Source organism: Podarcis bocagei, assembly GCF_964188305.1.
Source record: "Podarcis bocagei genome assembly, chromosome: 3".
Lineage (NCBI taxonomy): Eukaryota > Metazoa > Chordata > Lepidosauria > Squamata > Lacertidae > Podarcis > Podarcis bocagei.
This window is the reverse complement of record NC_138127.1, coordinates 73,648,215-73,660,383: the sequence shown is the minus strand read 5'-3', so window position 1 is coordinate 73,660,383 and position 12,169 is coordinate 73,648,215. Positions and strand designations below refer to the sequence as shown.

The following is a 12,169-nucleotide window of genomic DNA, read 5'->3' as shown; positions in this document are numbered from 1 at the left end:
GGAGACGCGAACCCGGTTCCCCAGATTACGAATCTACCGCTCTTAACCACTACACCACACTGGCTCTCAACACCCAAAATCTCCCAGGGTGGTCCTGGCAGTGCCTCTAGAGTTCATCCTTCTAAGACAAGGCTAAGGAATCTGTGGCCTTCCACATGTTTTTTTTTGGACTAGATATGCCATCAGCTCTGACCATTGGCTGTGCAGGAGTAGGGCTGATGGGATTGGAGCCCAGCAACAACAGGAGAGCCATTGCTTCTTTGACCCTCGGCTTTTAAAATTAAAATTCTTAAGACCCCTTTCTCAGAAAGACTCGATGTGGTGTACAAAAACACAAGAGATGTTTCAACTGAGCAGCGAAAGTAACAGTACCATAACTGTTGCCAGTGCAAAATGAGTAGAAACATTAATTGCACCTAGCCAATAAGGGTAGTACTGGAAAACCAGCTAAAAAGGAATGGGATAGATTGTGAGAGCCAGTGTGGTGCAGTGGTTGAGTGGTAGTCTCGTAAGCTGGTGAACCGGGTTCGCGTCTCCGCTCCTCCACATGCAGCTGCTGGGTGACCTTGGGCTAGTCACACTTCTTTGAAGTCTCTCAGCCCCACTCACCTCACAGAGTGTTTGTTGTGGGGGAGGAAGGGAAAGGAGATTGTTAGCCACTTTGAGACTCCTTAGGGTTGTGGTAAAGCTGGATATCAAATCCAAACTCTTCTTCTTTTTCTCATTATTGTGTTTCTTTTCCTGGAGCCTCTGGCAAAAGTGGAGCCAGAAAGTAGGAATGGAAGGAGGCGGCAGCATTGCATCGCTGCTGTAGCAGCTGTGTAAAGTGGTTCCACGTGGATCGAACCAGGGCCTAACTGGCTGCTGTATTCATTGCCGTGTGGTTCTGGGCAGCGGTTTTACATCAACAAACTGTTATTTATTTACTTTAGAACTTGCATTCCATGGAAGAAGATGCTCCAAGATAGTGAGATGGCTAAAATTAAATGCAGCTGGCAGAAGTGTGGAAGGTAGGGAGGGAGTGGGGAGAGATCCCTTTGGTGAAGAGAACAAGCTTTGGCAAAAAAGCACAAAAAAACCCACCATTGCTTCTGGAAAATTTCCGTGCTCCAAATTTGGTAGAATCATCTCTTGCCCTTTGCATAACCCTAGAATTTCAAGGACTTGTCTTGGTACAGTCTGTCGTACTGTAGAAAGCTATCCTTGCAGTACTTTAGGGTGTGATCCTTCTTCTAGAGATCAATTTTTTTAAATCCAAAGTTGCCAGGTATTTAAAACCTGGGACTTGCAGATGCAAAACATATGCTTTGCCACTGAGCCGTGGCCCTTCCCTCCCATCTCCCCTTCTCAATAAACAAAGACCTGATTAGCATCTCTCAGATGATGGCAGATTTATCACTGCTACAAAATAAAAACAGCATCCTAATGACTGCAAGCTTCCTCTCTCCTCTCTTCCAGATGAAATGTTGTGCCAAATCACTCTCTTGGCCACAGAATAGAATGAAGATCCAAATTCTGTATGACAGAAGCTCAAATCCCGTGCATGGAGTTCATAATGCAAATTTGGGGGATCTGCTTTATTTGCGCAATTGATTCTGGTTGCTGTATTTTAGTGTGGCAGATGAGAAATGCTGTTTAACATCTGTATGAGAGACACCGTAGAAGAGTGGGTAGCGGCAGACTAGGACCCCAAGTTCAAATTCCAGTCAGACCTGAAGCTCCTTGAATGACTGGCTGAAGGTTGCTATATCCCTGCTTAATTTACCCCACAGGTTTGTTGTGGGGATAATGGGGAGGGGTAGAACTACCTGTTACCCCACGGCTTCCTTGAAGGAAATGATAGGCTAAAATGTCCTTTTACAAATGATGGTGAGAGACATCATTCACCGTTTGGGAGATAGGTGCCATCTATATTCTAATGAAGCCCATTCAGGGACTTCACTGAAGAGACATGAGTGATTGTCTGAAATCTGTGATTGGTTGGATGAATGCTGTCAAACTGAAGCTCAATGCAGATATAATGGATGTGTTGGGAATGGGTGTACAATACACCTCAGAAGTCAAAGGTTGTTACTTGGGGGCAGTGCTTTTTTTCTTAAAAAAACATTTAGGGGTACTCTCATTTTCCTACTCATATTGAAATACTGCCCCTCAATGAGGCCAAATTTAGATTCAAAAAATGTTTAGGGGTATGTGTACCCCTGCATCCCCCCAGAAAAAAACACTGCTTGGGAGCATTCCTGTACCCACCTGTGGTCTATTCTCCATCTTGCATGCTGTGCACACTGAGAAATTCACAGGAGAACAAGGAACCAGTTGCACTGACACATGCAAGCTATACTCACCTTTCCATTGAAGTATTGTGATGTGTGTTTTCAAAAAGTGTTTGGGGAATTTTGCTTGTCTGAAATGCAGCATCGACGCTCTAGAAGGGCTTGGAATGGAGAATCTGGTCCTCCGTAATATTTTCATGTGAAGCTTTAAACAGCAGGGAAACAATATTTATTTCTGTGGTTGATAAGTAAGTTGCTTAAAAACAAAAATCAGGCAAAGGGGCTTATAAAGAAATCTTCCAGTCGGAAGAGCGAATTTTCGTTGAGAAGCAAACTTAAGTTTTCTTCAGAACCTCTCATTTGTCTTGACGGAACATCTGGTTTGATCTGCCTCATTCCTTCTGATATAGCATAGTCTGTATGATGATGGACTAGTCCAGGAATGAGGAACCTGTAGTTGTCCAGATGTTTCTGGGCTTCACATCCCATCAGCCCCAACCAGCCATGGTCAATGGTTAGGGCTGATGGGAGCTGAAGTCCAATAACAACTGGTGGGCACAGGTTCCCCCAGCCCTTGGCTAGTCTGGAAGGAAGAGGGTGTTGTCTGCAGACATCCAAGGCCACCATCTTTCAGAAGCTAAGCAGGGATTGCATTGGATAGGAGACCTCTGGGGTACTTTGGATTCCATGATGGAAGATGGAATGTGAATGTAATAAACAAATTTGGTTATGAACAGTAGAGGTTTGGATGAGATCACTGACAAATTCCTTTCAGGTCTATCAATCTATGATTCAGACACTATTATTTTTAGATAATCTCTCCTTCTGGGGTTCTAACAGGACTGGAATGAATGTTCACCATATGTATGTTTCGTCTGCCTTTTCTCTCATGAGTAAACCCTGGCCCATTTCACTTTTACACTATGAAGCTTGTTTGATTGCCTCCCTTCCCTTTGCACAATTTGGATCTAGGTGTTTCTGGTTTGGGATAAAACCTAGACGGCTCAAATGGTTTCTGTGCCAGATTCAATTCCCCAGCTTCTCCTGCTATACTCCCATCCCTTTTCTCTTGCAGGATGGGGGGGGGGGATTTAATGGAGAACAGATAGGAGTTGGCAGCATCCACACCCAGAAAGAAGCTTGTTTATGAATGAGATTAAGATTGCCGGTTTGGAGTTTCTCCTTTTCACCCCATAGCAATGCTGGGACGTGCTTTGTCTGACTCCCACTACCCAGACTTGGCAGTTGGCAATAAATGATTGGACTTGCCAAGGGGAATGCAGTCAGCTGTGGTTGAAACCCCAGACTGCTCCATTTGGAGAGCAGTACTTGTGGTGAGCTGGTGCTTATTGAGAAGTTTCATTCTTGTTTCTGCTGAAGGGCAGGAACGAGACCAGGATATGTTGCTCCAGACTCAAGATATGATTGTTAAGGAGCTGGAAAACCCATAAGGAATTACATGCTGTTCCAGCTTGCTAGGGACATTCTTTGAGTAGACATTTTGTGAACTTTCTGAGTGGTTTCCAGAGCCAGTTGTGGTATTGTAGAACATGACAATAGTGAAGAGAATGGGTGAGGGCAGAGAGAAATGGTCGGACATTCATAGGTTGTCTGAAAGAACCTGAGACCTAAGGCTCCTCCCTCAACTGTCATCAAGCAGCAGCCAGCCATTGCATCTTGAACAAATACCTACTGACATCCTTTTCCTACTGTCAAGAAAACTCTTTTCTACACTGGCTGCTGTTGGCTTTGCCCAGTAGCTTGTTGGTTGGGAAGTGCTTTAGAAGAAAAATGTTCTACTTGCCCGTGGACATGGTCATTAACTGCAGTGGTCTTACTTGCTTTGTGTATAAATGTGGCTGTACAAGACATATGAAGCACAGGGGGCAGGAGGAGAAACTCTTCAAACTATGGAAAACAGAGCAAGCCTTTTATGATTAGTTGTGATGTAGTTGTGTTGACTCTGGTCCATGGGGTCACGAAGAGTCGGACACGACTAAACAACAAAGTTGTGTTGACATGATTTTCCAGGTGGATTTGTGGTGGGGCTGGTTTGCGTGGTGCTTTGATTTCATTTGGTTTGTATAGCTTTTGGGTGAAATCAGTAATAAATCAGCAATATTTGCTGATTTATTACTGATCTAACAACAGAATGGACACTGTGGGCCTCTGATTTTCCCCTCATTCCTTATGTCCTTCACATGCCCCCAGAATCTGCTCTGCAAGATTGGGGATCCCCCAGAGAAAGTTGGAGAACTTAAAGGAGGAAAGCAAGGGAGTGTTCCACTCTGTGAGTCGAAATCAACATGCATGGCATTCAATTTTGTAAGCTGTATTATAAAATGTGAAATAGAAATTAATGATGATGATTATGATACAATTAGTGTTGAAGTTGCGAAATAGCATTCTTCGATGGTTAGTGTCATACTTTTTCATATGTAATTCTTTTGGCGTGAGGTGTTTAATGTTTTATTATGTTTTTACACAAGCTGCCCAGCCAGATGAGATGTGCACAATTATTATTGTTGTTGTTGTTGTTGTTGTTGTTGTTAATTATAGCACTATCCTACTTGCTGCATTGATGATGTAGACTTTAGCACAGGTAGAGACTGAATCAATCCAATCTTAAGGTGTTGCTGTGAAACGAAGAATAAAATAATGCTTGTTTTAGTGAACATTAATAGAGTTTATTGCTTAAATTTGTTTGGCTCACCGAACAAAATAACTCAGTGGAATAAAATAGGGGCAATATATCTTTAATTTTTTTTTTTAGTATTACATTATATTCTTATAAAAAGGTGCAGATAAAAAGGATGCTACAGGTTTTGTACATTTAATTTCATTTATAATCTTAAATTGACCAACAAATGAGGAGACACCAAAGCATTAGAGGAGCAAGATGAAAACATGCAAGCACACGCACACGCACAGGTTTTCTTAGCAGTTCTTGGGCAGGGACACTTGCCAGGTTCATATACAAGATGGTGTAAGGCAGATTAGTTACCTCTTAAAATGGTAGAATTCCTCCCTTTATAAATGAAAAACCTGAGCTAGAATTGTGGTGGCAACCTAACCTATATTACTGGTTTTGATTAGTCAAGCCAGAATAACATATTTCAGTACTGGGGAACAAGTAGCCCTCCAGATGATGTTGGACTTCCATAAGCCCCAGCCAGCATGGCCCAGGGGTCAAGGATAATGGTAATTGTAGTCTAACAACATCTGGATGGTCACAGCTCCCTCACCCTTGATGTAGCTGGCTGTGTTCATGGAACTAGCCCTTGAGCCAGTGACATTGTTGCATAGAAGATAAGGAAAACAGAAGGTGCACATCTTCATTCTACTGGGGAGGGGGGACCAGATGCAAAGACCAGATGCAGATACACCTGGAGGCACCTGCTTCTCTTGTTTAACACTGCTGCCCATTCTACAGCTCAGCTTTGTGATGAAAAAACACACAAGGGCACTGAGAAACTGTCTGTGTGTGCTGGGCCAGCAATGGCATATACTTTGGACTTGATTTGTGTTATGGTTGCCCAAAAAGGTTGTTTGTTGTTGGGATGGGGAACCTGTGGTCCTCCAACTGTTATTGGACCACAAGTCCCTTTGTCCCTGACCACTGGCCATGCTGGCTAAGGCTGGAAGGCCACATGTTCCTCATCCTTCTGCAACACATCAATGTGTGTGTGTGTGGTGTGTGGTGCAGGGAGGGCTTCCTGAGCATTAAATCTTTCCTTCAATGGAAGCCCAGCCTACTGACCTATCCTGCCTGAGCAGTGTCAAGTATGGAACTCTGCTTGCTCCGAATATACTGGTGCAGTCTCAATAGTCATGGCTGCAATGCGGTGTATACACAAAAATAGCAAACTAAAATAAGGCGAAATAAATAGAGGTGTGGCATTTACAGGGTTCCCCTAAAAACATTCCTAAAATTGTATTTTTTTAATTATTAGAACATTAAAAAAAAGAACTGCATACATCATGTACATAACAGAACTGTACAACTGCTCTCCTTTCCCTTCATGGAAACTTATAAGATATAAACCTATTTCAATGACTACTGGGCTATAACTTGGGGTGGGGGGGTGGCAGAAAGAAAAAGGTCTGCCCAAAGAAGTTGAGGTGGGCATGGAGAACCACAGCTCTTCTGTAGGACAAGTGCTTTGCTCTCCTTCACTTTGTTAAATGTAATACTTCTAAAACACCTGCAAACATTGTCTTCCAAATGAGAAATATCTCATTAAGCCCTTGCCATGTCCCCCCCCCCCCAGATTCTGGGATGAGCGGACTCGAACTTTGGTTTTTATTACCCCTTGCAAAACTTGGAATGCTTTTTCCCTGGGAAATGCTCCATTGGCTGGAAGGAGATGAACCATTTGGATCTAACCAACAGAGGAGACTTCTAAACCTGAACTGTTACTGTATTGCCATCGCTGTTAACTGGCGATGGATTTGGATTAGCATGCCCACCTGGGTTAGGAACACATAGCCCAGTCCTAACATCATTGACACACTTTGCAACCAAAGTCCACAGTAGAAGGTATGTTGTTGTAGATTTTCTATTTGTTGTCAACCACAAACAATAGTGATGATGCATAAGTATTAGGAAAAGTTGAAGAGCAAGATTTGAGAAGATACGAAGTCCGGCTGCAGTCATTAAAACACTCCGGGATTTTGTGTTTTCAAGCATTCTCTTGATCAGACTTCCCCAAACTGTTTTATATTACAATGTGCAGGAGACCCAACCAGCACTGGCTGTAGCTGCTGGGAATTACAGTCTAAAGGGAGTTATAGTCTCCAGGTGCTGTTGGACTACAACTATCATCATACCTGAGCACTGGTCCTGCAGCCCGACTAAAGAATTTGCAACTTATTTTTCAGAGGGAAAAATGGTTTGGATTTAAGCTGATTCAGATCTAATGCTTTTGCTTTTATTTTATTCATTTTTAAGTGATTGCTGCATGCCACCTGCTGCTGCTGCTTGTCACCAAGTAAGCTTCCTTGCCACCCAAAATGGAGGGGGTGCCCCTCTGAAATGGGACACTGACAGGGAGAGCCACCAGCAGGCTCCAGCCTGGCCCTCCTCCAATTCATAACCAGAAAGAATGGGGGTTATGGTAATGGCATCAGCATAAGACTAAACCACATTAACAGAAACATAGATTAGATTATTCTCTTTTTCACATTCAGGAAGAGGGTCACAGATGAATCTAAGCTGGTGAACTGGGATCTATCCGTTGTAATTAATCTCTCTGCAGGCCTTAAGTCTTTAGAAACTAAGCAAGAGGGGAAAGACGGTGCTGAAAGAAAACAAATGTTTATATTCTGGGGGGGGGGATGTTATCTCGGGCTTTTCTGCATACTAAACTCATTTGTCTCCCCCTATGGCACATAAACGGCGTTTCCGTGCGCTGCTCTGGTTTGCCAGAAGCAGCTTAGTCATGCTGGCCACATGACCCGGAAGCTGTACGCTGGTGACCTCGGCCTATAGAGCAAGATGAGCGCACAACCCCAGAGTCGTCCGCAACTGGACCTAATGGGCAGGGGTACCTTTACCTTTATGGCACATATTGATTCAGTCTCGCATTGTGTCCACGATACATATTATCACAGTACTACATCTCCACTACAGAGCTCAGCAAGAAGCTTGGGATAGCAATTACATTTTCTTTTAAAAGTGTCTAGTTCATCATCTTTGGAGGTGGGGAGAATACCCCCCCCAAAAAAGTATGAGTTTGTAAAATTCCCCCACCCCACAAGAAAAGCTTTTAGAAAGAACTTTTTTAAAAAAGTGCTTGGGTCTATTTGCAGTGGGTTTGTTTCAAAAAAAGAGGCCCTTCAAAACAGGGAGGAGGAGTAAAGGAGAGAGCACATTGCATCCAGCTGTTGTAAGGTAACCGGCTCTTCACTGTCTGTGTCAAAGCAGAAGTGCTGGATTATGGAATGTCATGAACAGAGAAATTCAGAAATGGGAGGCTCAGACTCCACTACATTAAAATAAGGCAGCTTCTGTCTTCTCTCTCTCTCTCTCTCTCTCTCTCTCTCTCTCTCTCTCTCCTGCATGTTCCTAGATACCTGATTTAGTGTTCCTGATGTTCTGACCAACAACCTCCCTCTACAATTTTCTAACGTGCTTTGCATAGAATACTGATCAGGCAGTGCTCAAGATGCAGACGTCGTCTGCTCTACAAACTCAAGGTTAAGCTTGAAATTAAATAACACTTTGATACAAACAAAAAGCAGGTGATAAGGGGGGAGCAATCCTATGCTGCTTGGGAGGGTGGCTGAGGCCCACGGATTGGCAGAGACGGAGGTCTACTGTGTGGCCACAGAAATTGCATAATGGCTCCCCACTGGTAGTGGGGACAAGAGGAGGGCGTTATGGGAGAGGTTTGCAGTTGGGAAGTGGGGAAGGTCAAAAGGCAGGGAGGAAAGCTGCCCCACACTTTCCACCCCGGCTGCAGTGAGCCTGCAGAGTGCCAGATGTGGTGGTTCTGCCACAGCTTCTCCCACCCACAAAGAGGTCATAGGATTGCTCTGTAAAGTGACGATTTGAGCCTCTTTGGGATTCCTCAGAGTCCCAAGGACTTCTCACTCACAGATGACATGTTCATTTCCAGAAATGGGCATGACCATCTGTCACTACACTTAGCACCCAGATCTTTCTCGCCTCTTTTTCCTATGCTCACTTGAAGGAAGGCAACAGTCTGTTCACCTCTTTATGATAAATAAGGACTCTAACACTATATGCTTCTATTGCCATACAGCCATATAGGTACAATGAAACAGGAAGATATTAGTATGCTCCCTCTCACTGTTCCGGCTGTGCATGTTAGATAGTTTCCACTGTGGAACAACTAATTATTTTCGGATTAATTACCTGTGCTCTCTGGAGCTCTTATCAAAGTCCACTGGGGTAAGCCACCTTTGAGTCTACCATCACTCCCTTCCAGATGGAAAAGTCCTCAAACACCCCAGCTATCTACCGATGCAGCGTGTTATTATTATTACTACTACTATTAAAATCGAGCAGCCCTTTCTGGGAGACCTGGGGCTTCCGAGAAGGCCAGCCTGTTAAAGTGTAAGCTCCAGTTCATCCCAGTAGAGTTATGGCTGCCGACACAAAAAAGGATTCCCATTTCCAACCACCAGACAAACTCCATTTGTCTGGGTTTAAAAAAGCAAAAAAATATCCTACCTCTGCCAGTCCCAATAACCATTTTTATTGTGCTAACAAAATGATGTAGATTTACACCTGTGAACATTCTTATTTGCCACCCTTTCCCTACCACATTGCTCAGCAATGACAACTGAACTGGCTCGAAACCCATTGCGGTCGCTCTTCCGAGTGTGGTTCATCCTTCCCTCATTCTTTCTCATGGCTGGGCACATCCCTGAAGATTCAATAGCCATGATTCCTGAAAAAAACAAGGAGTGTCGCAAACAGTCTGTCTGTCTTCTTCGGCTGAGCAGTCCCATCTACTTCCGCTGACGCAGCATCACTTGCTTTGCTTTATATGATATAGGCCACTAAGTAACATTTCTCCAGATCAAAAAACATCATTCAGGCTTCAACCAAAGGCCTTTTGTAAATCCAAGGGAAGAGCGGAGCTGCAACGCTGTAGAACCACTCCACAACAGATGCCTGAAGGATGGGCAGGAGGGTTCAGCAAACCAAACTGAAAATGTCTTGTTAATTTTCTCAGATAGATGGAGAACTTTTATTAAAGTGTACACTTTGGCACAGAGTAAACCATAGTCTCTCTCCCCATAACTAATCGGCACAGAAGGCCCAATGGTTTGTGTTCCGCCACTGGGACCTGGCTGAACTTGTGAGGGGAAATGTCAAGAAGCAAACTCGTCTACCAAATAGCAACGTCTTGGTGACAAATCCCTTGGGCTGTAGAGAGGCACTTTTATAACCATTCCAGATTATATGGCTATGGAAGAGAGCAAGATGGGAAGGCCCGTTCATCCTGGAAACAGTAAACAAAGCCACCAGATAGACAAGTCTCCCGGGGAAGGATATTGGCCAGCCTCCGCCATCTTGTTTGACTCTTTGTTGCGGCAATAAGTCTTTGTTTTGTCCTTTCCTTTCCTTTGTGCTTCCTCCTCCTCCTCTAATAATTGAGCTTTGTCACTGCCCGTTCCCGGCTCGTCTCCAAGCTTTGGTTCCCTGAACGCTTGCGGTTGCGCTTGAGCTTTGATAAGTCCTTGTCAAAGACCTCGCCGGACCTCAGAGCAGACACGAGATCATCAAACTCTCCCCCTCCCTCCTCAGAGACGCTGCCAGCCTTGGCTTTCTTCTGCCGCCGCTCCTTCTCTCTCTGTTCCTTTAGCTGTTGAGGGAGAAACAGACACATATACATGGATTTAAACTTGGCAGGGGATGTATAAAAAAAAGTACTGCTGAAGTCAATAAACAGAGAAATTTACACCTTGTATAAAAGATCTATAGAATCAGTTGTTTCTTGAACCCCAAACCAGAGAGAGAGAGAGAGAGGTAAAGGTAAAGGGACCCCTGACCATTAGGTCCAGTCGTGGCCGACTCTGGGGTTGCAGCGCTCATCTCGCTTTATTGGCCGAGGGAGCCAGCATACAGCTTCCGGGTCATGTGGCCAGCATGACTAAGCCGCTTCTGGCGAACCAGAGCAGTACACGGAAACGCCATTTACCTTTCCTCCAGAGCGGTACCTATTTATCTACTTGCACTTTGATGTGCTTTCGAACTGCTAGGTTGGCAGGAGCAGGGACCAAGCAATGGGAGCTCACCCCGTCACAGGGATTTGAACCACTGGTAAGTCCTAGGCTCTGTGGTTTAACCCACAGTGCCACCCGTGTCCCTTGAGAGAGAGCTAGGCATTCCATTAGATTGGACTCTTTCATTCTTGCTTTTATGATACTGTTTTAGTTAGGAAATCTATATGCTGCCCCTTATTCAAATCAGAAGGGAGTTTATAACATAACAAGCAACATAATGTACATGCAAACATAATATAATAGCCATTACGGATTTTATGGGCATCCTACTGGTTTTTATTTTGTATCTGTTTTTCATGTTCTTATGCTGCAGTTTTCTATATTAATTTAGGAGATTTTAGGATATTAAGTGGTTTATAAATGCTATTAAATTAAAAAAAAACTTCAAAAGTATAAGGTCTGTGGCTTTTTTGTGGCGGGAGGTGAGTAAGGAAGCACATCATAGAGGTGTATATGATTATCTATGCTAGTAAGAGAAAGTGGAGATGGAGAAGTTCTCCTCCCACTCTCCCCCAACTCTAGAAACCATGTTCATCCAATGAAGCTGGATGTGGGAAGGTGAAGGACAGATGAGAGGAAGTACTTCTTCACACAGAAGCACAGTTAGACAATAGCACTCACTCCTAGTAGACATACTGATAGACATCAAGTTACAGATAGGTAGCCGTGTTGGTCTGCCATAGTCAAAATAAAAAAATTCCTTCCAGTAGCACCTTAAAGACCAACTAAGTTAGTTCTTGGTATGAGCTTTCGTGTGCATGCACACGAAAGCTCATACCAAGAACTAACTTAGTTGGTCTTTAAGGTGCTACTGGAAGGAATTTTTTTATTATGATAGACATCAATTTAGCTTTAAAGGGGGGTAGCTTTAGAGGAATTCTGGAAAGATAAAGCTATCAGTGCCTACTAGTAACAAAGGCTTTGGTTTAGGGATTCTACTGCCATGAACCATGTTTACGATTTTGCATAACTAATTTTTAAAATGTAATCACTATTATTTTGCTTGGTTGGTCACTCTGGCAGCTTTTACAAAACTGAAGGCGCAGAAATTCTTCAGTGAATAATTAAGGAGGGAAAAAATTGAAGTGGCAGCCCAGGGTATCTTCCCCATGAGTTCAGAAAGCAAGGGGGCATTC

At 43.8% G+C, this 12,169-nt stretch overlaps 1 protein-coding gene across 7 annotated transcripts in view; it reads right to left on the bottom strand.

Annotated features, from left to right (window-relative positions):
- Positions 1–5,013: 5,013 nt before the first annotated feature.
- DAAM2 (dishevelled associated activator of morphogenesis 2) overlaps positions 5,014–12,169 on the bottom strand; it is a 226,984-nt gene continuing 219,828 nt past the window's right edge. For all 7 annotated transcript variants that reach the window (XM_081186365.1, XM_081186362.1, XM_081186368.1 and 4 more), the window contains one exon: positions 5,014–10,612. In XM_081186365.1, coding sequence (XP_081042491.1) covers positions 10,394–10,612 — 219 coding nt within the window. In that variant the 3' untranslated portion in view covers positions 5,014–10,393. The remainder of the gene's footprint in view (positions 10,613–12,169) is intronic.